This window comes from Pocillopora verrucosa, chromosome 8 (assembly GCF_036669915.1).
Source record: "Pocillopora verrucosa isolate sample1 chromosome 8, ASM3666991v2, whole genome shotgun sequence".
Taxonomy (NCBI): Eukaryota; Metazoa; Cnidaria; class Anthozoa; order Scleractinia; family Pocilloporidae; genus Pocillopora; species Pocillopora verrucosa.
The window spans coordinates 20083268-20107363 of NC_089319.1; the positions used below are offsets into that span (position 1 = coordinate 20083268).

Sequence of the window (24096 nt, forward strand, 5' to 3'; positions counted from 1 at the left end):
CACAGCTGGAAGAATATCCGTCACATCTTTGAACTTGATATGTATACTGAATGAAGAGTATGCCGCTTATTTGATGTAATTGACCCATGCACAAAGGAAGAAATAAATCGACTACAAACGAATGTTTCTTAGACAGAAAAAATTTGCATAGTTTTCACTAGCGCGGCACCAGCTACAACCCCAAAAAACCGCGGGATTTCAAGCACGTTCCAATCTTCAGATTGTTTTGAGTAAATCCTTTTACTTTCGTTTCAATGATCTCGTCGACGAATTAGGTCATTTCATGCTGTTACGTTCATCACTGACTCATGATAAATTGTTACTTGTGTTTGAACAAGGCTTCTTTCAAGTTTAAGATATTTGGTAGGATTCTTATAATAATCACAGTTTCCATCCCTTGGTATGGAGACCAAGATCAAATGCGGTAAGAAAGGATACAAATCTGGTAAAATTCGTAGTGCAAACTCTGCCAGAGTAATGGCAGAGGTTACTTCGTTGAAACGTAGTCAATAAGATAGATTAATAGACGGTTTGTGGGCTGCTTCACTTCTCTTGGGTTTATATGCAAAAATATCTAGAAAACAATATGGCTTTAAAGATGGATAGTTCAAAGTATAGGTTTCAATCAAGACACGAGAATTAAGCATCACCATATAAGCCAGCGGATGAAACCTTACGCGTGGCCAGATATAGACTGTTGATAAATAGATATATTTTAAGAATTTTTGCTTTACTGATGCCCATCGATGAACAAGATCTGACTCATCAAAAGGTGCATCAAAAAGTGTATCTCAGTTCTGAAATATATTAAACGAAATGTAGTAAACAGGCTAAGTATTTTAGGAAATATATAATCAGGCACGCAGTATCAAGTACTACGAATGTGGGGTTCATTGTCCGCGACAAAACTTAGTTGATCATCTTTTATTCAACGATTTCGCAATCGTTCGTCGCTCACTAAAGAGTTAATTGAGCTGAACGCATCGAACACTCACTCAATTCAAAATGAATATTCCACGAGTGAATGATCTTAGTTGAACTGAGGATCAGATAGGAAAAAAGCGAATAAAAGGCTAGCTCTTCGCTTTCCTTGTTCATCTTACAAATGCGAAGTGACTTACCGTTGCTCGATAAAATTAGGCGTTTTGTACAGGATCTCTTCTCCCATCACATGACTGTGGCGAGGATCAGAATCGTGCGCCTTCTTCTTGAAACGATGAGACCACGCATTTTAGGAAAGAAACATATGTTAATCTTAGACTTATTGACATCACAGGTAGCCCAAGCTCGAAAAATACATGCAAGTACGTTTGGGAAAGGATTTTATAGAAGACAAAGCAGATGAACGAAAACAGGGCTATACGGCCTTAATCAGCCCAAGAAACTCTCATGATGTATGGGAACAATTTAATTAAGCGAGATAAGTTTATTCTCATGCAAATCATTTCATTTGGGGTATTGCTCAACCACAGGACCCCCAGCTTAATACATGAGTGGGTTTTATTTTAATAATGCCGCTCTCGCTAAGAGCGGTCCTTTCGACTTCCCGTCGGAAAAAAATTTTCTTTAATTTTTCGCCCATGAAAAGGGTTAGGACACATGTTTCAAAAATAGCTTAGTTGTTCTCCAATTCTCTTTTTTGCGTCACCACAAGCCAAAAATGATATTTGGCTAGACCACTCGTGTGGACAGCGATCGAAAGTGTAAATTTCACAGATTTTGTCCGGCGGAGACCCTTCTTTTCGATCTTAAAGGGTAGCTGACGCCGAATTTTCCCCTTTTTGTCCCAATACATTCCTATTAGGCTTAAGAATCCTAAATGAGCAAATAAACGATATATAATGCAAAATCAAATTTTCTACAAATTTTTTTTTGACGCTCAATCGACGGCCATTTTGAAAACGGTCCCATTCAGGTCACGTGATGTGATACGTCACACTTGTGTAAGGCAGTGAAAATCGAAAAGCGTCATCTCAAGACCTGAAAGTAACAACTTCGCCCGAAATTTACGAGCGGAAAAAAATGAGATTTGTTCCATTCTGTTATAGGCCACCATTTAGAGGCAGTGAAATAAGAAGTGAGAAAAAAATTATGATCGAAACGCGACGGATCGCATGTCTGTATCAGAGCCACGGGTAATTTGCACGCCATTCCAAACAGCTGTGAAATATATATATCTCTTTATAGCAGACTTAAAAAAAAATGACAAATGATGGCAACCTTTTTTCTTTTATTTTTTTTGTCAACAGTATTTACACTAGTGATTAGTGCTATATCTCATTTGAAAGAGAACAAAATTAGCTTTTCAGAAAAAATATATTTTGCCTCCAAAAATCCATGGATTTTAAATCATGCTAAGAAAATGGCACACAATTTGTATAAATTATCGTACAACCTTTGACTTTGAAACAGCCTGGGCCTGAATGGATTGGAGTTACAAGGAAACATTTCTAAGATAAAATATTCCTTATCTTATGGGTGTCGGGAAATGGTGGTCGCCAACAAAGGAAACTCTCACGTCTGTAGATTTTCACCAGATTTAATATTTTTTCACTTTGTCGGTACACGTCGTGGTATTCTCTTCTCAATCGATCTTATCTGTCCGTAATTCTATCTTTTTTCAATATCATATCATATAACAATCACGCGTTTCGCAATCAGTTCATGCACGTAACATAAAAGGTAACACAACTCGCTTCCGGTCACGACACTCTCCCCCTATTTGATACCGGAGGTAACAAATACACACAAAAAGAAAATCATTTGTTCAACTTAATTGTTCGTCTTGTCTGGCAATGTCTTTGATACGCTCCGCTGCGGCAACAGCTGCTCTCCTGGGTGTGAATGCCCTGGCTCTGGGGTTGAGGACATTTGACTCTGGGTCTTGAGGCTCCTGATATCGGTCGCATGACAACTCCATGGGGTACAACTGTTGGAGTGCGCGCTCCAGGAACGATTTTCCTGCCCTCAGTCTGGCTGCCCTGACAACACCGTCTCTCCCCTTGATGAGCTTTGCTACAATTCCGAGGTTCCACTTCCCTCTGTTTCTTTCGTCACTTTGGATTAGAACGACGTCTCCGGGTTTAATCTGTGGTTCTTCTTTCTTGTGGTTGAGGTTATGTCTTTCTCTCAAACTCTTGATGTACTCCCCGGTCCATCGGGCCCACAACACATCCTTACAGCGTCGAAGATACTTGGCTCGCTTCCTTAAATCTTTACTCTCGATCGAAACTGGATCATCTTCTGGTAACAGATTGGGCTGGCCAAACATCATGGCATTTGGTGTCAGCGTGGGTAGCTGGACATCGTCTTCCAGATAAGTTAGGGGGCGGTTGTTAAGTGCAACTTCCACATCTAGGAGCACCTCCTCAAACTCGCTCCACGTGAGCCTCGCTCCCCCAACAGACTTGTACAAGGCCCGCTTTACAAGCCCCACCAACCTCTCGTACTGACCGCCCCACCACGGTGCCCTACTCAGGTTGAATTGCCACGTGATCTGCTGGTGTGCCAGGTAATCCTGCATCTTCTCGTCGTTCATGATGCTTCTCAACCATTTCGCCGCCGCAATGAAACTTTTTCCGTTGTCGGAGTACACCTTTTGTGGTCTTCCCCTTCTGGCTATGAACCGTTTCAAGCTTTTAATGAACTCTTCTGTACTCTGATCGCTTAACAGCTCCAGGTGGATGGCTCTGGTCAGACTACAGGCAAACAACAGGATATAGGCTTTACCTTCCTTCTTCTTACTGATTTTGTATGGTATTGGGCCGGCATAGTCCACGCCCAGTACCTGGAAAGGAACTGAGCCCATGGTGCGGTCAACTGGCAAGTTTCCAGGAGGTGGACTTTGGAATGCCACAGCACGGAACTTTTTACATCCAAAACAACCCCTGATCACTTTCTTGGTTAGCTGCCTCAATCGAGGTATCCAATAATCACGTCTGATGAAGGCCATCGTGAGTCCAACTCCTCCATGTAAGGTCAGGATATGTGCATCTAGAACCAACTTCTCTGTCAACACTGCACTTGATGGTAGATAGATTGGATAGCTTCCTTGAATTCTACCACGGCACTGGTACAACTCTTCGTTGTTCTTCTGTAGGTTGAGGGTCAACTTGTCCTCGTTGAACTTTTCCGTCATTTCATAGCTTGCTTGGGCCCTCTTTATCCACCATTGCACCTGCTTGTCCGTCTCAGCTGTTGTTAGAGGACCACTGAGTCGTACCGCTTTCTTCAACTTGCAGTTGTTCAGGAATCTCCTTATCCATGCTGTCACCCGTACCGTTTTCCAGAAACTGTTTTTCTCTAAAACTTCATCGAAGTCATCCTTGGTCTCTGTAGCAGTTGCGAAGATTTCTTTTGCGAGTTTAGCTTCCGCTTCGGTTTCTTTGCTCGGTTCTGTGAATACTTCAGCTGGCCAACGATCAGGCTCTGTCAACCATTTTGGGCCCATTAACCACAGCTCTCTCAGCTTGTCCGCTTGGCAACCTCTACTGCCAATATCAGCGGGATTCTGGTCGGTACCAACATGCCTCCAGTGAATGTACTCTTTCTCTCGTATCTTGTTCACTCGGTTGGCCACAAATTGCTTGTAGGCACTCCCTTCTCCTCTGATCCAGTGAAGGGCCACAGTACTATCCAGCCATCCATGGACTGATCTAACTGGCTGGCCTTCTAGGGCGTTCTTCACATTCTCGGCGAGGTTTGCCGCCATGTGCGCAGATACTAATTCCAGTCTAGGAATAGTGAGGCCCTTTTTTGCCAAGCGCGATTTCGCTGCCAGCAATCCTCTGCTCACGCCTGAAGCTTGATGAACCACTGCATATACCACAGCTGCTGATCCTGCCCCACTTGTGTCTCCAAACGCGTGTAAATCGATTGCCTCAATGGTTTCTTGCAAGCCTGCTAAACTGCGCGGGAATTGAAGGTGGTCTGGGAGGTTTTTCTGGAATTTTTGCCATTGCCTTCTGATGTTTTCGGGTACGCTTTGGTCCCATGGAAGGTGTTGGTCACAAACTTCACGATACAAGAACTTCCCCACGAGGGATACTGGTGATGCTAGGCCAAGAGGGTCGTAAATTGAAGCGAGGAACCGCAACATTTCCCTCTTAGTCACTTCTGGGGGTGCCTCTGGAAACTTCACAGCAATGGTGTCCTCCGTCTTGTCCCATGGTAGCCCCAACATCTTGGTTTCTCCGGTTTTAACTCCAAGTTGTTCCTTGGCATAACTTTGTCTCTCGTCTTCCGACTTCGGTTCTTCGTTCGTTTCCAGATCTGGCTCGTTGGAATGCCACTTGTGTAGTTCGAACTGCGCCTCCCCAAAAACTGCAACAGCTGTTTCTTTTAGTTTGCGCACCTTGTCTTTGGTTTCTCCACCGGTAATGACATCGTCCACGTACAGGCTCTTTTTGATCTCTTCCACTTCTTTTGGGTATCTTTCTTTTAGGCTTTCCAGGTGTTGCTGCAGTGTTCCCCTTAACAAGAACGGTGACTGCACCAGGCCAAACAATGCACGGGTAAATCTCAACACTTCCACATTTGATACATCTCTGTTCTTTATCCAGTGGAATCTTAAAGCATCTCGATCTTCTAGTCGAATACGTACTTGCAGGAAGGCCTGCTTAAGGTCACCTGCCAACGCCACTGGCAGATCAGACGGTTTCTTATTAGCACATCCCACAGCAGGTTCTGAAGGGGTGGCCCCGTCTCCAAACAATCGTTAAGGGAGGGACTCTTCTCATTTGATCTCGCTGACGCATCGAACACGATTCTCAGCTTGGTGGATTCTGCTGACTCTCTGATGACAGGCTTGTGTGGGATGTAGAACTCTCTTCCCACTGGGTCTGAAGACACCTTCTCTACGATCCCTTTCGCCAACTGATCTTGAATGACTTCGTCATACTGGGCCAGAAGGTTGGGCTCTTTCTGTAATTTCTTTATCAGGCTTTCGAGTCTTCGTAGACTTCCACACTCGTTGTTTGGGAGGAGATCATGACCATGTTTCCATAGTAGCCCCGTCTCATACCATCCTTCATCGCTTCGTCTGAGTTGCTCTTTAAAATCGTCGTACACTGTTTGCTGATCACCATTTGGCCTGTCCTCAAGGCCCAACACGTCAAGACTACACAGCTGGTCGTAATCAGTGGACGACGTTCTGGTGAGATAAACACTGCTCAGGTGTGCTTCCTTTCCGGCCGACATCATTGTCCAGCCTAAAGTGGTTAGCTCAGCTATGGGCTCTCCGGCCTTTCCAATTCTTGGTTTTGTGTCGGTCTTTATCCGCGAGTATTCACTAGCCCCCAGTATCAGATGGATGGGTAGTTCCGATTTCGTGTCTCCATCATCCATGACTACTCCTTCGAGGTGGGTGAACTTGTTGATCTTTTCCGAATATCTTGGGTTGGGCACCGACAGTAGGACACTTTTATCGACTTTGCTCACTGTGGTTGCCATCTCGAAACTCCCATGGGTGTTTGCAATCTTAACGTTGTATTGTTGAATCTTCTGGTTTGTCGAACACATCATGATGTCAATTCTCTTGTGCTCTATTCTTGACGGTTGCTTTCCAAGTCGTTTGACAAGTGCTGCTGAGGCATACGAGCTTCCCGCCCCAGTGTCCAGTAACGCGCGGCATGTTACGCCGTCCACATTGACAACCACGATTGGGTAAATGACTGCTCCTTCACTGGTGGCTAGCAACATCTGCTGGGAATCTCTGTCACATATTGAAGTATGATGTCTGCCGTTGCACTTCTGACAACTTCTCACAATACGACACTCAGCAGCTCGGTGTTTGGTACCAGTGCAGTTGAAACATAAACCTTTCTCACTGAGGTGCTTTCTTCTCTGTGCCACACCCACTATCTTGTCACAGTCGAGGGACTTGTGTCCGCTAGATTTGCAATAAACGCATGGTCTCGGTTTCCACTCGTCTTGCCTCGAGTTAAACAATTTGTCTTGGGATTTAGGCGGCAGGGTTCTGCCACTGCTTGGTTCTTCGGATGAAGGCAACGGATTTCTTTCGCACCACTTTCGAAGTGACTCTAACATCTGAGGAAATCCCCACTCTTGCCAGTTGTCGTCCAAACGGACATCAGCCCTGATGTCAGGTAGTTTGTCCAAGGTAACTCGAACGTAGCCATTTATCTCTTGAATTTTTCCCATGGTTTCCAGTGCTTGAGCATTAGTTGACAGCTTCTCATAGAATGGGTGTATTTTTGCTGGCTGAGATCCCTGTATGGTGGGTAAGGAAATAATACACTGCATGTGCGCGTTGGACACTTCGCTCGGTTTCCCGTACTTTGCTGTCAGAATGCTTTTAGCTCGTCCGTAGCCTTCTGTATTGTAAGGCAAGCCATCTACCGATGCACGAACTTTGGGGGTGAGAAGCTCTTTGAGGTATGAAAATTTCGCTACTTGTGTAATACTAGCCTTATCGATTTCAGTTTCGAATTGGCTCCAAAACCTCAACCAGTCGAGGTGGGTTCCTTGAAATTTAGTGATGGTTAACTTGGGTAACTTGGCGCCACTCTCCTTTAGAGATTTGGTTCGATCCTCTTCTAATTTCTTTTCGTGGTCGCGTTTGACCTTCAATTTTGCCTCCTCGAATTTCAACTCTTCTTCGTAACGACGATTCCTTTTCTCCTCTTCTTTCTTTTCCTCCTCGTCTCTCAATTCGCGTAAAGCCTCCTCTCGTAGATTCCTTGCCTCTACTCTCACATTATCGGCGAGTTTTTCGAATACGTCGACTTGCCCTTCGATTTCCAATGTCCATTCTCTCACGTCGTTCGGGTCGTCTCCTTGCTCTATTTTTAGCGCTTGTATTTGAACCTTCTTGGGCACTGGGGTAGGACAGGTTGGACCTCAGCCTACCACGGGGACATGGACGACCCCGCCCACCAGAGTCTGGGGTGACACCTTTGGCAAGTGTTTACAGCCCCGCAGCCACCCCTGCTAGGGTTACAGCACAGGGCAGGTAGAGCTCGCTAGCCTGGAAAGGCAGTTTACCTAGGGGAAGGAAAACCCTTATCCCAAACCTCTGCTGCCTTGCGGCTATATCCACACATGGAAAAGGCTTCAGGAGTAAACCTCGAGGAAAAATCCGGAGTTGGAGTCCCTAAGGCAGCTCGAAGTTGAATTCAACCCGTGCTGGCAGCTCCTGCGACGGCACTGGTCCCAAATTGTAACGACCTTGTTGTTCCTTTGGCCCCATCAGTGACGTGGAGAGGGGGAACATGTTACATGGGCAACAGCTTGTTCTCCATAAAACACTGCCCAGGCTAGCATCCGCCTACACTACACACCAACACACCTCGCACTACACCTGGAGAGGACACTCCAGCTACGCCCATGGCGTAGACACAACACGGAGAATGGCAGTTTACCGGTGATAAGCTACTGCTCGATTGGCGTAGAGTGAAGCGCCAGGGGTCGTTCTCGTCGGTGGGAGGGATCTTCGAATCCCACTGGACAGCTACCGCCCGCCTCAAGCTGGGCAGCCCCCAGTCAATAAGGTGCTGTCCCGCCACGGTTTGCTTTCTTCATTGGGTGCATGGAGATTAGGAGATATCCAACAGGCAGACTGCAAACTTTGCACCAGGCAATAACAAAAATCATCAAAAGAAACCAGTCCTGAAACTAGGCTGCTGGAACGTTAGAACAATGCTGACGAGCCTCTCAGAAGACCTTCAGGACGTCAGCGACTCCAGGAAAACAGCCATCATTAACGACGAACTTAGGAGGCTTAATGTGGACATCGCCACCTTACAAGAAACACGACTTGCAGACTCTGGAAGACTGAAGGAGAAAGACTACACCTTCTTCTGGCAGGGGAAAAGCCCCAATGTACCGTGTCAGCATGGGGTGGGCTTTGCAGTGAAGAACAACCTGCTGAACATGGTAAAGCCAGGCAACAGCGGCTCAGAGCGACTCCTCACTCTCTGCCTGAACACCACGGCAGGCCCTGTAACTCTCGTCAGCGTGTATGCTCCAACACTCTCTGCTACACCTGAAATTAAAGACGAGTTTTATGATCAGCTCACAGCCACGATCAGCAACATCCCAAACAAAGAACAACTTATCCTTCTGGGCGACTTCAACGCCAGAGTAGGAGCTGATCAAAGATCATGGCCTTCTTGCCTTGGAACGTTTGGCATAGGCAAGATGAACGACAATGGCCAGAGACTGCTCGAGCTATGCACCTATCACAAACTCTGCATAGCCAACTCTTTTTTCAAGACCAAACCTCAGCACAAGGTCTCTTGGAGACACCCGCGCTCAAAGCAGTGGCATCAGCTGGACCTTATCCTTGTCAGACGAACCGCTATTAAGAACGTCCTCCACACACGCTCTTACCACAGCGCGGACTGTGACACAGACCACTCCTTGGTGTGTTGCAAGGTCAGGCTCCATCCGAAAAGGTTCCACCGTGGCAAGAAGAAAGGGAGCCCTCGTATTGATGTCACTAAGTTGAGCCAGCCTGATCTTAAAGAGCAATTTGCTGAGAGGTTTGAGAATCATCTAGCAACATTACAGTCAGGGGACTCCGCAACTGAGAAGTGGACCACCTTACGGGATACAATGCACCGCACTGTCTTAGCCACCTTTGGAAAAAGTACCTCGAAATCGCATGACTGGTTCAAAGCTAAATCCGCTGTGATGACCCCCATCATAGAAGCAAAGCGTGCCGCTCTAACGGAATACAAGCGATTACCCAGCGAGAAAAATCTTCAGATTCTCCGAGCTATAAGGAACAAAGTCAAACACACTGCAAGACGCTGTGCCAACGACTACTGGACCGAACTCAGCGAAGCCATCCAGACTGCAGCAATTACTGGGAACATAAGAGGGATGTATGAAGGCATCAAAACATCAATAGGTCCAATCCAGAACAAGACAGCTTCCCTTAAATCCACCTCAGGGGAAGCCATCACAGACAAGGGACAACAGATGGAGAGATGGGTGGAACACTACTCTGATCTCTATTCAAGACAGAATGTAGTAACATCATCAGCCCTTGATGCCATAAAATGCTTACCTGTAATGGAAGAGCTTGACAACGAACCCACTAATGACGAACTCAGCAAGGCTATCAGCAGCTTGGCCTCAAGGAAAGCTCCAGGCAGTGACGGGATCCCCCCTGACCTGATCAAACACTGCAAGACTACACTATTACAGCCTTTACATAATGTCCTATGTGCGTGCTGGAAAGAAGGGGCCGTACCACAAGACATGAGGGATGCTAAGATCGTTACCCTCTACAAAAACAAGGGAGATCGCAGTGACTGCAACAACTACAGGGGCATCTCCTTACTCAGCGTTGTGGGCAAAGTCTTTGCTCGGGTTATTTTGGTAAGACTTCAGAAACTGGCTGAACGTATCTATCCAGAGTCACAGTGCGGCTTTCGAGCAGAAAGATCAACGATAGACATGGTATTCTCCCTCCGCCAGCTTCAGGAGAAATGCAGAGAGCAGCAGATGCCTTTGTACATTGCCTTCATCGATCTGACCAAGGCGTTTGATCTTGTAAGCAGAGAGGGTCTCTTCAGAATTCTATCTAAAATTGGCTGCCCCCCTAAACTACACAGCCTGATTGAGTCCTTCCATGCCAACATGCAGGGGACTGTGCAGTTCAACGGCAGAACCTCTGAGTCATTCAACATCAACAGCGGTGTCAAACAGGGCTGCGTACTTGCCCCAACCCTTTTCGGAATCTTCTTTGCCTTCCTTCTGAAACATGCATTTGGCGCATCGAAAGAAGGGATCTACCTGCATACAAGATCAGATGGCAGGCTTTTCAATCTTGCCCGTCTCCGAGCAAAGACCAAAGTGCGTGAAGCCCTGATAAGAGACATGCTATTTGCTGACGATGCAGCAGTAGCCTGCCATACTCAGCAAGCACTTCAGTCACTCATGGACCATTTCTCTCAGGCCTGCAAAGACTTTGGGCTTACCATCAGCCTGAAAAAGACTAAAGTCCTGGAACAAGGAACAGAAACACCACCATCCGTTACCATCGACGATTACGAGCTCGAAGTGGTCCATCATTTTACGTATCTAGGCTCCACTGTCACTGACAATCTCTCCTTAGACTTCGAGCTCGACCAGAGAATTGGAAAGGCGGCTGCCACACTTGCACGCCTCACTACACGTGTATGGTCCAACCCCATGCTCACAGAGAAGACCAAGATGGCAGTATACAGCGCTTGTGTCATCAGTACACTGCTATACGGCAGCGAGACATGGACGATGTACGCCAGACAAGAAAAACGCCTGAACACCTTCCACATGAGAAGCCTCCGCCGCATCCTGGGAATTTCGTGGCAAGACAAAGTCCCAAACACAGAGGTCTTGTCTCGTGCGGGCCTGCCAAGCATGTCAACCTTACTCAGGCAACGTAGACTCCGCTGGCTGGGCCACGTTCATCGCATGCCAGACGGCCGCATCCCCAAAGACTTACTGTATGGTGAGCTAGCCACTGGAAGTAGACGCAGAGGACGCCCACAGCTGCGATACCGAGATGCTTTGAAGCGTGACATGAAGGCTGTAGGAATTGACACAGAGACCTGGGAAAATCTCGCAGCTGATCGGTCACAATGGAGAGGAGCCGTTACAAGGCACCTCAAAACAGGAGAAGAGAAGCTGACACAAGCTGCCACAAGGAGGCGGACCCGCAGAAAACTTCGTATCAGCAATGTCCAACAAACAGCATACACGTGCAGCACTTGCGGCAGGGACTGCCATTCACGCATTGGCCTTCACAGTCATAGTCGCAGATGCTCCAGCCAAACACACAATTAGGATGCTATACCCATGGTTGACCCTGACCGACGGAGGCCTACTACTATTTGAACCTTCTGTTCATGAACGCCGTCTAGCTGTTTTTCCAAATCCTTTTGCAATCGCTCTAACGCTTTCAGTTCTTTCTTCTCTCGAATTCTCGGTACTTCTTCGGTCGTGAATTTCAACATTCGGAGCTTTGCGTCGATCTTTTTCACCGCTTGCTCAAGCTCAGCCATTTGTTGTTTTTGATAAAACCACGCGGTCAGTGTGATTTCTGTGATGAATTTTCTGTTTCTTTTAAGCCGTGTCCTGGCAGGGTCGCCACTTTTGTCGGGAAATGGTGGTCGCCAACAAAGGAAACTCTCACGTCTGTAGATTTTCACCAGATTTAATATTTTTTCACTTTGTCGGTACACGTCGTGGTATTCTCTTCTCAATCGATCTTATCTGTCCGTAATTCTATCTTTTTTCAATATCATATCATATAACAATCACGCGTTTCGCAATCAGTTCATGCACGTAACATAAAAGGTAACACAACTCGCTTCCGGTCACGACATGGGCAAGACATCCAGAGACTCTGGCTGAAAAAGAACAAATACAGAATTAATTAGAATTTTTTTCCAACTGTACCCCAAAACCATAAAAATTGACCCAGATTATTGAAAAATTTATTCCTCACCAAGTATTTACACAAGGGAAGTAAGCTATACCTCACTTGAACAGCAGTAAATAAGCTTTCCTGAAATGCATTTTTCCTCTCCAAGAAAAAGGAACAACCTCATCGAATGCTTTCAAACTAACACTAATTAGCATAAAATATCATCAAAATTTGAACTGTGAATTAAGTGATACCCAAATAATATAAAGAAATGAGGCAAAAAATTAACTAAAGAGGTTCCTTGTTATATAGGCAACATCTCCATAAAAATTGGTTGGAAAATAACAAATCTGAGATGTGTTACACATATTTAGTGAACACTGATTGACATACTGACTAATTAGTCTGACCTCATCATCACCCCAAGCCCAAATTTACTAATCCCTCTTGAGGTCTGCAGTGCAACCATTGGAACTATATTTCTTTGTTTGACTTCTGAAATTTTGCCTTGAAACAGGGACAAATGAGATAATCAATACAAAAGTGCAACATATATCGAAAGCCTTTCACTTGCAATGCACCACCAGTATTTTTCGGCATAGGGTAAAATATGGACTAGACCATTTTTTGGACCATTTTTTTGGACCATTTTAGAGGGGGGGGCACACCATTATTACTGAGGGAGGGGTGGGATGAAGTCTATCAGTACTGAGGGAGGGGTGGGAGGCAGAGTGTTATTACTCAGGGATGGGTGTGAGACGGACTACTCCTACGCAGGGAGGGGTGGGAAGTGGTTGTAATGGTAAACACTACTGGTTAATAGAGCCTTAACTCGATCGTACAAACAATTTGAATTGGTTTTTCGACTAAGTTTTTGTATGTTTTGCATGTAGTCCAAAAAATGGTCAAAAAATGGTTTAAAAAATAGTCCAGTCCATATTTTACCCTATGCCATAATTTTCAAGAGTAAAACAATTCAGAAGTGAAACAGGAAACTGTCATTTTATATCATTCCACTCATTCTTGAGCATAATTTGTTTGTTTTGTGAATTTTGGCATGTAACAAGTAGAACCACATCTAAAAAGCATACAAAACAAATAAGATAATGTACAGGTCGATATAAGTACAACTATCGTTTTAAAAATAAAATATTTTATTTGATTTAGTTCGGACGCACACTGCGTCATTTGATATGTCATCGGCTGTTCTAACATTCCATCGAAGATTATTTTCTCTGTCGCTTGAAAATCATGTTTGATCACAAAATATATTGCTTTTCATTCACAAATATACATTTACAGGTTTGTTTCAAGGCAAAAAACAAGGATTCGTACGCGAAAAGTAAAAGTAGATGTTTCAACACCACATGTGTCACGGATTTAAATATCGCAAGAATGTTTACAGATTACTTACCTCGATTCTGCGCTAGGATTTTCCAGTTTTCCATCTAATTCGGATTCCTCGCCACTAGAGATACCACCATGCTCACTTCCATCGTCAAAAATCATCTCACAAGCCTTAGCTACGCTGTATCTCTAGCGTTTAGCGGTGAAAATTTTCATATTTGAGCGGCTGAACGAAAAAAATCAAATCTCGAAAACTAAAATATATTTTCACAAAAACAGTACACCACAATTATTAGAACATATTGGGCTATAAAATATGAAAGTAGGGGTTAAATCGAATTTTAGGCGACTTGCCACAATATTTCAAGTTTGTTCGACTGATGTTGATATCCTCTCAAGATTTTTTCCGGTTTAAATCACTGTGACCTCACGCCTATCGGTTCCGGAGTGAGCGTGACTGAGCGCAAAGTGTTGTCGCATATTATGGGAGTTAGTCACCTTAACCTGGTTTCGTGATCGAAACTCTTCCACGTTCCGGAAATATACAAGATTTATCTTTTTTTAAATTTTTTTTTCAACGGAGACTAGTGCTCTAGGAATGATTACAACTAACATGAGCAGCAATACATAGCACATTCGTGTGCCTAAGTTTAATAACAGAAACATGCTGTAAACGGATGTTACAAGAAACACTTTGTTATGAGCGCCACACTCAAGCTTTTTTTCTCATTTGTGACCGGAAACATGATGAAATCAATCCTCCCCAAAAGGTTACTCGTTTCAAAAATGTACCACTGTCAGCTGAGTGAACAGTAAATTATTCAAGCTCGTTTATCATAAATAAAACAAGCTGATAGCTTGAGAGAGGAAACCATTAAAGCACATATCATGGGACTGCCTTGCACCCACCGTGTTAACGCAGTGCTTTGGTAAAAAAAAGGGACCGATTCAGCGACAAACTCGTGCTACGGAAATAACAAGCACGTAATGTTTCTCAAGTTACGACCTGAACTTAAAAAAAAAAAATATATATATATATATATTATACATATATATATATATATTTTGATAGATAGATATATGTATATGTATATACTTGTTCACGCTCAAGTTATTCAAAACTGTACCACTCTTAGCTGCGGAAAACATTCTTGGAAAAGATGTTTTCTTCCTCCCTCCACACTGATGGGCAGTTTCCACACTGACACAAGTGTTATTAAAAAAATCAGTAAAGTAGCAATTTTTTCACGATGTTGAATAGAAGAAATAGAGAGCACGACTTGTATGATTGGCTTCACAAAAAGGAACAGTGATCAGCTCCGTAACTGTCGCAAACGTGAGAGATAACTCAAACTTTAGACTATAAACAAGGTGCAAAGATCACAAGTAAACAATAAGTTATAGCGGAGCTCGCGTAGCCCCATAATTATATAAAATAGTAGTAACCCACCAAGCCGAAAAAATGTGGATTTACGACCTTACGACTGTACAAGGTGCTACTTTTAACATGCGTGGTCAACTGTACCGCGGGCACGCCAACGCCACGGCTTTGTCTAGTAGTCCAGTGGTCAGTGCACTAGGGTCCGAGTCGGACGACCCAGGTTCTAGTCCTTGCCAGGGCAAGGCGTTGTGCCCTTGAGACGTGCGGGAAAAAAAAAATGCGAGCTCCGCTTTTAGGCTCGGCTAAATCTATATATTATTAGGAGGATGTTCAATTCTACAGGTGCGAATGCTATTTTTTGCTGCATCGCATTTTAAATTAAAAGCCGAGAAATCTTTAATCGTTCAACAGTTTATACACCTATGAGGTCACTGATTGTCTCAAACCCGCTAGTGTATCTCTAACTTCCATCCACCAACATCATAAAAACAACGCAAATTCAAGTGTTTGCTCATAACAACCGAATGGTAATTGCCGAGTTGTCCTGAAACGTTGCGTAAACGTGATCGGTCGTAACGCTTGCGCGCTTGCGTGACTTACAAAGTAGAGTATTCTGGGTCAAAAACTATGCTGCGATTCCGGAAAATGCATATGGTAAAATTCAAAGAGCGCAAACTGATCATGACAGTTCAGTGAAGTAATCCGTAATCCAAGTAGTAGGAGAGAACTGCCTCGCTAATCCTGATTACTACGGAAACCCGCGGATACCATGGCATGCCCTGTAAGATTCCTTACAGTCAAAAGTTACTTTCGTGCAGTTCACTGAATGTCGTATCTTAGATAGAAACGTCTTTTTAAAAATGAAAGGTACCATTTGATTTTGAATTGACGTATTATTATATACTTTGCAGTGGTGCATGACGCGCAAAAAAGGGCTTTTACAACACAAAAACAAAAGATCGCTTACTAAAACCAACATTATATGGGTTGGGTGTACCTAAAAAAGTAACTCAAAAGGGTAAAAATTGGACAAAATAATTTTTGAAAATAACACCTTAACAGCAAAAGCACACTGCCAGAATTGATCACCTCTTCCTTGTAAATTTCTTTTTTTTAGTCTTTGTTTTACTTCAGTCAACGCAGCAACTCATACAGATCAGTTCCTAACATGACCGTTTTCAGAGGAGGGTCTAAACATTTATCATTATTTATAGCAGTAAATGAGATAAAGGATTGAAAAAAAAAATGAAAAATTACTGTTACATCCCACTTAATAATAGGACTTCTGCTATTACACTAAAATCTAAAATACATCGTTCTGCTATATTTTTTTATGCCTTGCCGACCAAGCCTAAGAATCTTGAATGAATTCTATAAGTAAACAGTGGAGGAAGCATTAAGGAATACAAGCCAAGATCTCGACAAGCTGCACATGTTGTGAACTGAGGGTATCGTTTATATACCTTTTGTACTGATGTGAATATGATCAAAAGAGCATAGCTGACTGGAAGATTTATCTTCTCTGCACCTTTAAGATTGTCGCCCCCTATTATTAAATGCGCAGTAGAGCCCCGTTAACTCAACTGTGAAGGGAAACAAAAATGGGGGTTCGAGTTAGCTAAAAGTACGAGTTACCATGGAGCATGAGTTAACCATGTTCGAGTAGGCGAGGTTCTATTGTGTTTGTAAAGATTGAAAAGCTTGATGTTGGGAAAGAGCGGGGAAAAGTTTGATATCACGAACCTGGAGCATCGTGTTTAGTTGTAATGATTAAGTCTTCACATTTCAATCGCTTTTAGAATAGTTTCTTTAACCAAACTGGCATACTTCTGGGCTAAGGCGTTACTTACAACGTTACTGTAATAAGTCACTGTCCAAAATAACTTTCCATTAAATGTCATCATGCTGTTGCTAAAAATGGTTCCTTGTTGGTGCTCGGCCGAACAACCGAACCTTGCTCGAAGGATGACGCTATCATCGGGAGATCCGTCGAGAAACTTTGCGTAACCCAAATTAGTGAAAACTACTAGCTGTCGGGAACGTCCAGCGAATCCATCATCTTCTTTAGGTTCTTCACTCATTGCTCCAAATACCACTGGGATCAGATACTTCATGACTGACCATTCCTTGATGGGTACGTTGTTTTTCAGTTTGGCATGGATGTCATTTGAGGCTTGTTTAGCCATATTCCAAAATACACCAGGATCTGAAGCAGCGACCACCAGGTTTTTACATTCCACGCCAAGAAAGTACGGTCATAGTCATTTGGTACTTCTGATCTCAGGAAGGGTCTGATATTGACTGTGACTCGGGTGGGGACTTCTAGCTTCTCATCCTCTAACATGGTGACCATGGAAACACCTGCTGCTGTCTGAACAGCCCCCTGTACTGTTGTCTTATGCTCCTTGCACTCCTTCAGTAACCTTGAGGTCTCGTCCTCAGTAAACTCTAAGGGAATAATCTTCGTCTTTGGTTGAATGTGCGGATATCGTTGGATTTCGACGCCATATTTTCTGGTAAAGGCATTACCTTTTGGAACAAATCCTGCCATCATTCGTGTGGTGAATCCGGGTATCATGCCCAGTATTCCAAATACCATAGGCAAAAGAAAGTGGTACCATTTAGGCGGGGTCACTTCATCAAGGTACAGTTCTACTGGTGGCAACATTGGCATGGACGACACTTGAGGTTCTTCATTGTTGAGTATTGGCATGGACGACACTTGAGGTTCTTCATTGTTGAGTATGTTGCCCAAATACGTCTTAAACTCTGCAAACATTCTCGAAAAGGACTGCCCATCTATTATGATATGATGAAAGCCAACTATACAAATGCACTCATGAGGGTGTGAGGTTATTTCTGGGGTTTCTTCATCTGCGTTCGACTGGTACCTAGCATTTGGAACGGAAGGTGACTCTCCAAAGAGGACCATTTTTTCCATCAAATTTCTCCAGCAAGCTTTCCTCCATGACACTTTTCCAGTCGGTGGTATTTTGCTCTCGTAAATCCACCTTAAGAGTTGTCATCTTCTGCAGGTGATATTCTCCGTTTTGGTTCTTTTGATAGCACATGCGCAAACTAGGGTGTCTTCTCATGAGTAGTTCCATTGCTTTCCTCACCACTGATCCTGTAATTTCCTTTTGGTAGCGCAAAACTAAAGTGTCGGCAAGAATAAGACTTCCAGTCGTGTCGTGGACATGTCTTAACAATTCTTCCATAATACCAAGCGGGCGTCCGTTGTCATGGTTGTAATTTTTTTGGAACTTCGGTTTCTGACCTTGCAGTCTTCTCATAAACATGGCCAACAGAACTAGAGCCACTCCACAAACTGCAGCAAAGGCAAACATGGTTTCTGAAATTGAAACAAGTACAGACAGATCGAAAACTAGCTCTCATTTTGACTCAGGGGAGGATACTCTCTCCTCTTTGAACTATAGAACAGTAATGACCGAGTCTATGAAATGCAGGGAGCTAGAGACTGCACGTTGCAGGTTGTAGCAGCAAGTAGCAAAGTCAAACCACCTTAAAATGTTTAACCAATGACAACAGCAAGAGCAAAAATGAATTCAGAATTCCCACGTGAACTCATGGTATTACCCACAACAAATAAATCATGACATTAACAGAATTATTAACAATATGACAGGAATTGATAGAAATGGACAAATGCTTGTCTATATTCCATTCAAGACATATATAGCTGCAGGTCAAACAACTCAAATAAATCAAATTCAGTATCCTTACAGATCGCTTTTATCACCTTTTGTAAATTTGTTATGGGTGGTGATATATTTGAATCTACGCCTGTAACCTGTTACTCGTATGCACGAAAATGAAAATCTTAAAACTGGCCATCTTGCTTGACAATTACCCCCGGACTATGATGTGGAACTCTCTGTGATTTTAGTTTTGTATTGTAAGTGTGTTTCAAAAAACAAACAAAAAAATGAAATAGAAACATGGATGGGGTGAGCATCCACTCTCGATTGAAGAGCGCCACAATTTTATGACTTCAGGGAGCAGATACTTTACAAGACAATATCCATGGCAAAATTTCATGATAATCCACATATGATTCATAAATTCATAAAAAGTTTGGGTCAATTGGCTTTCATAGAGCTTTTTAAACTAGCGATTTGATACTGGTAAAGGATTGTGGATATTGTGTGACTAACTCAAACCGCCGACCAGAGATCTAGGAAGGAAACTACGTTTGGTCATTTAATATCAGAATACAGGCCCCTTTCATGCAATGAAGACATTATTTTCTGGCCACAAAAACTCCAATCCTTCAAGGATTTGTTTTCTTGTGCAAATTAGCGCCATAGCGAATAAATTATGGTGGCCATGGTAGAGCAATGACGTCTTGAAAATGGCTGATTTAAACACGAAGCACGCACGTTGTCTGCGTTGCCCTGATCGTATTTTTTTTTTTTAGCTACAACTATCATCGAACCTCAGAGGCATAAAATTTGGACTTTTGTTTATCTCTCTTGAACTGTACAGGGGCTTTCGACGAGGCTCAACTGCTCGCAGTTTTCATCACGCTAGTATTGCGACGATCTACAGAAATGTTTCACACCCACCTTCTTTTAATATTTTGTCCAGACCCGTGTTTGAGGTATTTCTTGCAGAGCTTTAGACTGTACTTCTAAAGCCGTAAGCAGAGATAATTTTCTGAGGGATATAACTATGCTGATAGCGTGACAAGTCAAATTGGAGAGGGGTTCAATCTGTCAATCATAATCCGCGACAGGCCAAGTCGCGGATTATGATTGACAGATTGACGCGCGTGAGAGGGCAGACACGAGTGACCTATCGCCTACGCATGTCAACCTGCACTTTTCACGCGTGATCGAATTGAGAGCTTTAAAAGCAAAATGGTAAAACCTTGAAAAACAGAAAAGGCTGAAAAAAAATTATTCTGGAACGAATACAGATAAGCAAGATAAGAAGACGAGCTTTAGACTTCTGTGGTCGTATTGTAATGAGAACATAGTAAAGGTGTTAGTAATATCATTATAGGATTACTCAATGATGTAAAAGTATTTTAATCAATTAACATGATTGTGGCGACTTATTTAGAGACTTGATCGATAAATAAAGACAGAATATAGAAAGCAATTAAGAAGTGAGTGTCTCCCCTAAATGAATACCGTATCGAACCGTAATCAACAGAGATGAAAAGAGAAAATGATATGGTACATCAAGAACCCAAATATTCTCCCTCTATCGACTAAAGTTGACCAGTATTAATAAAACTTATAAATGCCATTTCTTTTTCCATCATCGCAGGAACCACTAGAGGAAAGGAAGGAGAAAGGAAGGAAATCACTTGGATATAGATTATCCAAAGTAACAGCAAAGAAATTAAGTTAAAGTTGTATATCATAACCCTGTAAATTAACCCGTTTTTTTTTTTGGCTAAGAACGCTGTATTGAAGCTTTTTTTTGCGTATTAAAATAATTTTTTTGGTATTCAATGTTTCCTCTCGTTTTCTTCACATTCTCAGCATTTACAGTCGACGATAAGATCAAAACTTGCCAGTTCATTTCACCCTTTGATAAAAAATTACCAAAGAGTTGTTTTTCTTAATACTCCCAATAAAAAGAATCCAATCCATTAAAACGGCCACGATTGAGTACAAAAAATGGACACTTCTCTCAGAAAATAAAAAAGAGTAACAGTTTCCCACTTTGAATGCTCCAAAGATGTTCAGACTGGAGTTGAACCATTGTAAAACGTTTCCCCTGAATTCTTGTCTAACCAGCTGGTGAGTTCAGTTAAATCCATTACTAAATTATCCACTTTTACAGCAGCTCGTAATTTAGCAGACCGTGAGCGAGGATTGAGATAAACTTCTTCGTCGGTGGGATAAATAACTTTCTTGTGAAGTGGCAACCAAGCGCTTGTTTTCGCTTTGCCTGCCACGTTTGTTCTGGATCGCGTGTAACTCACCTCAGAATTCGCATCTTTAAAGAAATGTCTAACAATAGAGTCTTCTAAAGCATGAAATGAAATGACCACTAGCCGCCCGCCAGGACGGAGAAGTTTATGCGCCGCTTTTAGGACGCACTGAAGTTCATTTAGCTCATCGTTTACGAGTATGCGCAATGCTTGAAACGTTCTCGTTGCTGGGTGAATGGGTCGGGCAAATCTGTCCGACCGGCTGTGACGAACAGCAGCAGTCACAATGGCTGCTAACTGTCTTGTGAAAAGTATCGGCATCTTTGACCGGGCTCTGACGATTGCTCTTGAAATGCGAACTGAAAACAAAAATTAAGGCATACGTTATACTTATAGCACTACGGTGGACTGGTCCACAGTGCTGAATCTCTTTCCATTCTTTGTGAGTAAACATAGACCCTTGGCCCAATTTCCGCCATTTTTTTGAGTACAGTCTTGATCCTCCCAAGAAGGAACAATGGGGGGAGGGAGGGAGGGGGAGAGGGGAGAGGTGAGCATTGGCTTAATTCCCAAACAAGCAGTAATCTATGTAGGCTGGTAATCCAACCTACATAAACCCACTATGAGCCATGTTTTTCACCTGGGAGGGGTGCTTATCCAGTTCAGATTACCCTCCCTACTGTAACCAGGATTGGCTTTCCTGAAAGTTCACTTTTAACCCATGAGTACTCTGGGGTTAAGAGAGAAGCAGTGCAAGAGTAAAGTATCTTCCTCTAGCATACACAAATGTGTATGAAAATCTTTGCCCAAGGTTTAATCTAAGAGAGCCATAGGCCACATTACCCTTGAGGTAAGCCACTAAGGAATCAAAAGAAGTTAATATTTTATTCAGAGCATATTTAGCCCTCCATAAATGAGGTGACGAGGAGTATTGCTATATGAACCACTCCTGGATGGGATGCTAGCAGTTCCTGACAATTTGTCAGCACTCATTTATACTCTCCGATTGTAGAGGTACTGTGAGAGTTAAATGTCTCACCCAAGAACACAACACATTGGCCCCAGTCAATGAACCTGGAACCCTCCCCTCAAAGTCCAAAGCTCTCTAACTCCTCCCTCAAGGCAAGGTGTTAGCATTAAAAATCAAAGTGTGTCTCTTTTATTAACACTCATCCAATAGATAGTAATTAATCCACAAGGTGGTATTTTCCAGCTTTTGCTAGTACCTAATGGGGTAGTACCCTCTATTATCATTTGGAAGTTAATGCCACTAACCTGCTTCTTTTTCTTGTCCATACTGCCTCAAAACAGCAGTAAGTTCTGTTTCATTGATAGAATTCACCACATCAGCTGCTGTCATCAACAACCTCTTGCCTTCTGTTGACTCCAGCATATCATCTCTCTCTCCCATTCTCATATCTAGAGGACCATCTTTATAAAATGAAAACCCTCTCTCTGGATTGTCAAATTGTACACTTGATGCACCAATATCAAGGAGGATTCCATTTACAGACTCCTTCTTAACACGTTGGCTTTTCAAAATTTCAAAGATATTACTGAATTTCCCCAACATGGGAATTAATCTTCCTTTGAATTCAGGTCTTTCTGAAAGGATTTTTGCTATTTCTATAGCATCTGGATCTCTATCAAAGGCATAAACTTTACAATTTGCACTTGACAGGATTGCTGCTGTATGTCCCCCTGATCCAAATGTTGCATCTATAAACACCTAAGATGGCACAAGACAATTAAAGATATCATAGTGATAACTTTCCATTACCCTTAGTTTATAACATTAAACTATAAGAATAATAAAACACAACGAACTATTGTTCAGTGTACATGTAGGTTAAGTGCAAAAGACTCTCATCTCACTACTTAAACCATTAAGGCCGGTTTACTTATGTTGGGTTATTCCCAAACAATCAGTAATTTCAATGTCCCAATTGTCCCAGATTTTTTAAACAAATGAAAACTTGAATTGTAGAGATACCTGATTTGAGAAACAAGGCCTTGGCCTTTTGGTGTGGACCTCTCTAAGGTCTTATGGGGTAACCACAAGATAGGGTGTTGTTAAGTTTTTTGTGCTCTAATTGCCTGGCTTACTTTAAAGTGGGTTACTTGGACAGAAATAGGAGAAAATTAATGATAAAAGACACTGTTAAAAGGGGTCCCAGCCAACCCAGTTGTCTGAATATCATAGTTCTTCATTTAGAACTAACATTTTGAAAGAATTGCATTTTTTTGTTGTCATTTTTGTCCAATGACCACAAAGTTTTTTTCCTTCCTTTAATGCTCCCAAAAGGTGAGCAAAACATGCAACCTGTCAACCAATGCAAATTGCAGTAATAAACTAAGGCAAGACAGGGAGATGTGAAGTTATTTAAGTGCAGAATCCCTTTATAAAGCAGAAAATTTTGTTTGAATGACAAATTTGAGTCACACTCAAGACATATAACTAACAGGAAAAAACTAAATCAGCTAAGGACTTCAATCGTCAGTAGCAGCGTCTTGGAATTTGTATAACTACATGTACAAACTCAACTAACGTAGTCACGGTATAAAAGTTTACTTTTAATAAACTGGTGGATTTAGTTTATTTTGGTAAATTTTTAATCTAGATCTTATTAAGGTGACGTAAACAATAACTACGGCTTCTCTCATCTAAAATTGCAAATTCTACAGCAATTGTTTTAATTCCACAAGGGACGGCAACCTAATGAGGACTAAAATTGAAGCCAGAGCCAGTGAAAGAGCGTCAGGAGATATACCATTTAAAAGTATGCGAAACCTTGTCCAAAACCAGGAACAACAGAATTACTATGGGTTCGATTTCAAGGAAAATCGAAACTCTAGACACCCATGACTTCAGCTAAAAAAAGGAATAAAAACGACTTACTTGTCCGTCGCGAGGAGCAAGAAAGCTGAGACATTCTTTCAACATCACAGGAACATGAACGGTGTGTGAATCACCTTGAGTACAAAAGTATCGAAATTTCTGAGAAGGAAATAAACACAGACTTCTAGCGCAAAACGAAAAAGAACTCGCCGCCATTATTGTTTTTGTAACCTAATGTGTAA

The 24096-nt window shown here is 42.7% G+C and overlaps 2 protein-coding genes, 2 long non-coding RNA genes and 1 pseudogene across 6 annotated transcripts in view; 1 reads left to right on the forward strand and 4 right to left on the reverse strand.

Moving 5' to 3' along the window:
* The window catches only part of LOC131796170 (uncharacterized), a 20764-nt gene extending 19506 nt beyond the window's left edge, over positions 1–1258 (reverse strand). For 2 of the 3 annotated variants that reach the window (XR_010718474.1, XR_010718472.1), the window contains exon 1: positions 1122–1240. This is a non-coding gene — a long non-coding RNA (uncharacterized lncRNA). Of the gene's footprint in view, positions 1–1121 lie in introns of all 3 variants that reach the window. The other variant, XR_010718475.1, reaches the window with a different exon arrangement.
* The window catches only part of LOC136282892 (uncharacterized), a 21984-nt gene extending 1448 nt beyond the window's left edge, over positions 1–20536 (forward strand). Inside the window, exon 3 of the long non-coding RNA XR_010718477.1 lies at positions 20403–20536. This is a non-coding gene — a long non-coding RNA (uncharacterized lncRNA). The remainder of the gene's footprint in view (positions 1–20402) is intronic.
* On the reverse strand, positions 2524–14113 carry LOC131777783 (uncharacterized). The gene is given in 4 exon segments (XM_059094127.2): positions 2524–5647; positions 5650–7827; positions 11850–12362; positions 13794–14113. Coding segments are annotated over 3 exon segments (5223 nt in total). The 5' UTR covers positions 12015–12362; positions 13794–14113; the 3' UTR covers positions 2524–2767.
* Positions 16391–19828, reverse strand: LOC131777784 (uncharacterized; annotated as a pseudogene).
* LOC131796168 (ribosomal RNA small subunit methyltransferase H-like) lies at positions 20125–24075 on the reverse strand. The gene is made up of 3 exons (XM_059113792.2): positions 23915–24075; positions 22291–22744; positions 20125–21374 (listed from the first exon to the last, which is right to left on the reverse strand). Exons 1-3 carry the CDS (start codon positions 24068–24070, stop codon positions 20824–20826), a joined length of 1161 nt encoding a protein of 386 aa, XP_058969775.2. The 5' UTR covers positions 24071–24075; the 3' UTR covers positions 20125–20823.
* Positions 24076–24096: the final 21 nt, after the last annotated feature.

What these genes read in the sequence shown, in the direction of transcription:
- LOC131796168 (XM_059113792.2), bottom strand. Translation starts at nt 24,070, where the DNA reads ATGGCGGCGAGTTCTTTTTCGTTTTGCGCTAGAAGTCTGTGTTTATTT. An exon ending in TTGCTCCTCGCGACGGACAA is followed by an intron (nt 22,745 to 23,914) that starts GTAAGTCGTTTT and finishes GTGCCATCTTAG; the next exon opens with GTGTTTATAGATGCAACATT. An exon ending in TGGACAAGAAAAAGAAGCAG is followed by an intron (nt 21,375 to 22,290) that starts GTTAGTGGCATT and finishes TTTTGTTTTCAG; the next exon opens with TTCGCATTTCAAGAGCAATC.